Source organism: Trypanosoma equiperdum (genome assembly GCF_001457755.1).
Source record: "Trypanosoma equiperdum strain OVI genome assembly, contig: ctg_360, whole genome shotgun sequence".
Taxonomy (NCBI): domain Eukaryota; phylum Euglenozoa; class Kinetoplastea; order Trypanosomatida; family Trypanosomatidae; genus Trypanosoma; species Trypanosoma equiperdum.
In genome coordinates this window covers 1,405-2,288 of record NW_027124266.1, presented here as the reverse complement: position 1 = coordinate 2,288, position 884 = coordinate 1,405, and the positions used below count along the sequence as shown (strand labels likewise).

Below are 884 nucleotides of genomic sequence, written 5' to 3'. Positions count from 1 at the left end.
ATGGCCTGAGGAAGGGCGGCGGCGAAGCGCTCAAACACCTCTTTAAACTCAGCATCAGGAGCGGATTTACCGTCTGGACTCATCACGGTGAACACACCATGCAGTTCATAACCCATCCGAGACATCACGCTCACTGTCAGTGCATATTCCCCATCGCCATAATGAACACCCTGAAGGTACATAAAGCCCAAGCGCAGCACGCGCAACTGACATAGCGCATACCGAATGAGAACCAATGTCTCAGCAGCGGGGTCGGCACGCAGAAAGTAAAGGTACGGATTCCATTGTCGGATAAAAGTGGACCCAGTCAGCAACCCAAAGGCCACTACTCTGTGATTTATCAAATGTGGGATCGAGTGCATTACACTTTTGTCACCGAGGGGTCCATACACTATAACAATACTACTCATATTCGTTTCCCCCTGTAACTGCTCTTTAATGAAATCTTCGGGCATCAGGTCAAGGCTGCTGGGGTAAACTACCTCAACTTTGACGCTTCCAGCGACAGTCCAGTTTCGTGACTTCAGTGAGGCGTTGAAGCCAGCATTAATCGCGGTTACATACTTCCGCGGCATGTACCAGTTCCACGTGGCGGAGAGAACCTTGACTGTCACATTAGCATCGGCGCCCACTGACAATTGCGGCACGACGACGAGCAGAAGTAACAACGCGACCGGAGCTCTCAGTATCACGGGAAGTGTGTCCATGACGGCACGGCACACAGCTCCTCCCGTCGGAAGGGAATGTTCCCCGCCACTCGGTGCAAGTAAGGCATTGCGGTCGCTCAAGCGAAGCATATTCATCGCAGTGTCTTTGATAGTCTACGCGTAAAAGTGGTTGTCACACTGGAACGAACGAAAGGTAGCGGCTGCTGCGTAAGAAAA

At 51.8% G+C, this 884-nt stretch overlaps 1 pseudogene across 1 annotated transcript in view; it reads right to left on the bottom strand.

The window, feature by feature from the left end:
• TEOVI_000143300:pseudogene overlaps positions 1-668 on the bottom strand; it is a 1,432-nt pseudogene extending 764 nt beyond the window's left edge. Inside the window, exon 1 of the mRNA in view lies at positions 1-668. This exon is cut by the window's left edge and continues 4 nt beyond it. Coding sequence covers positions 1-668 — 668 coding nt within the window.
• Between the last annotated feature and the right edge of the window lie 216 nt (positions 669-884).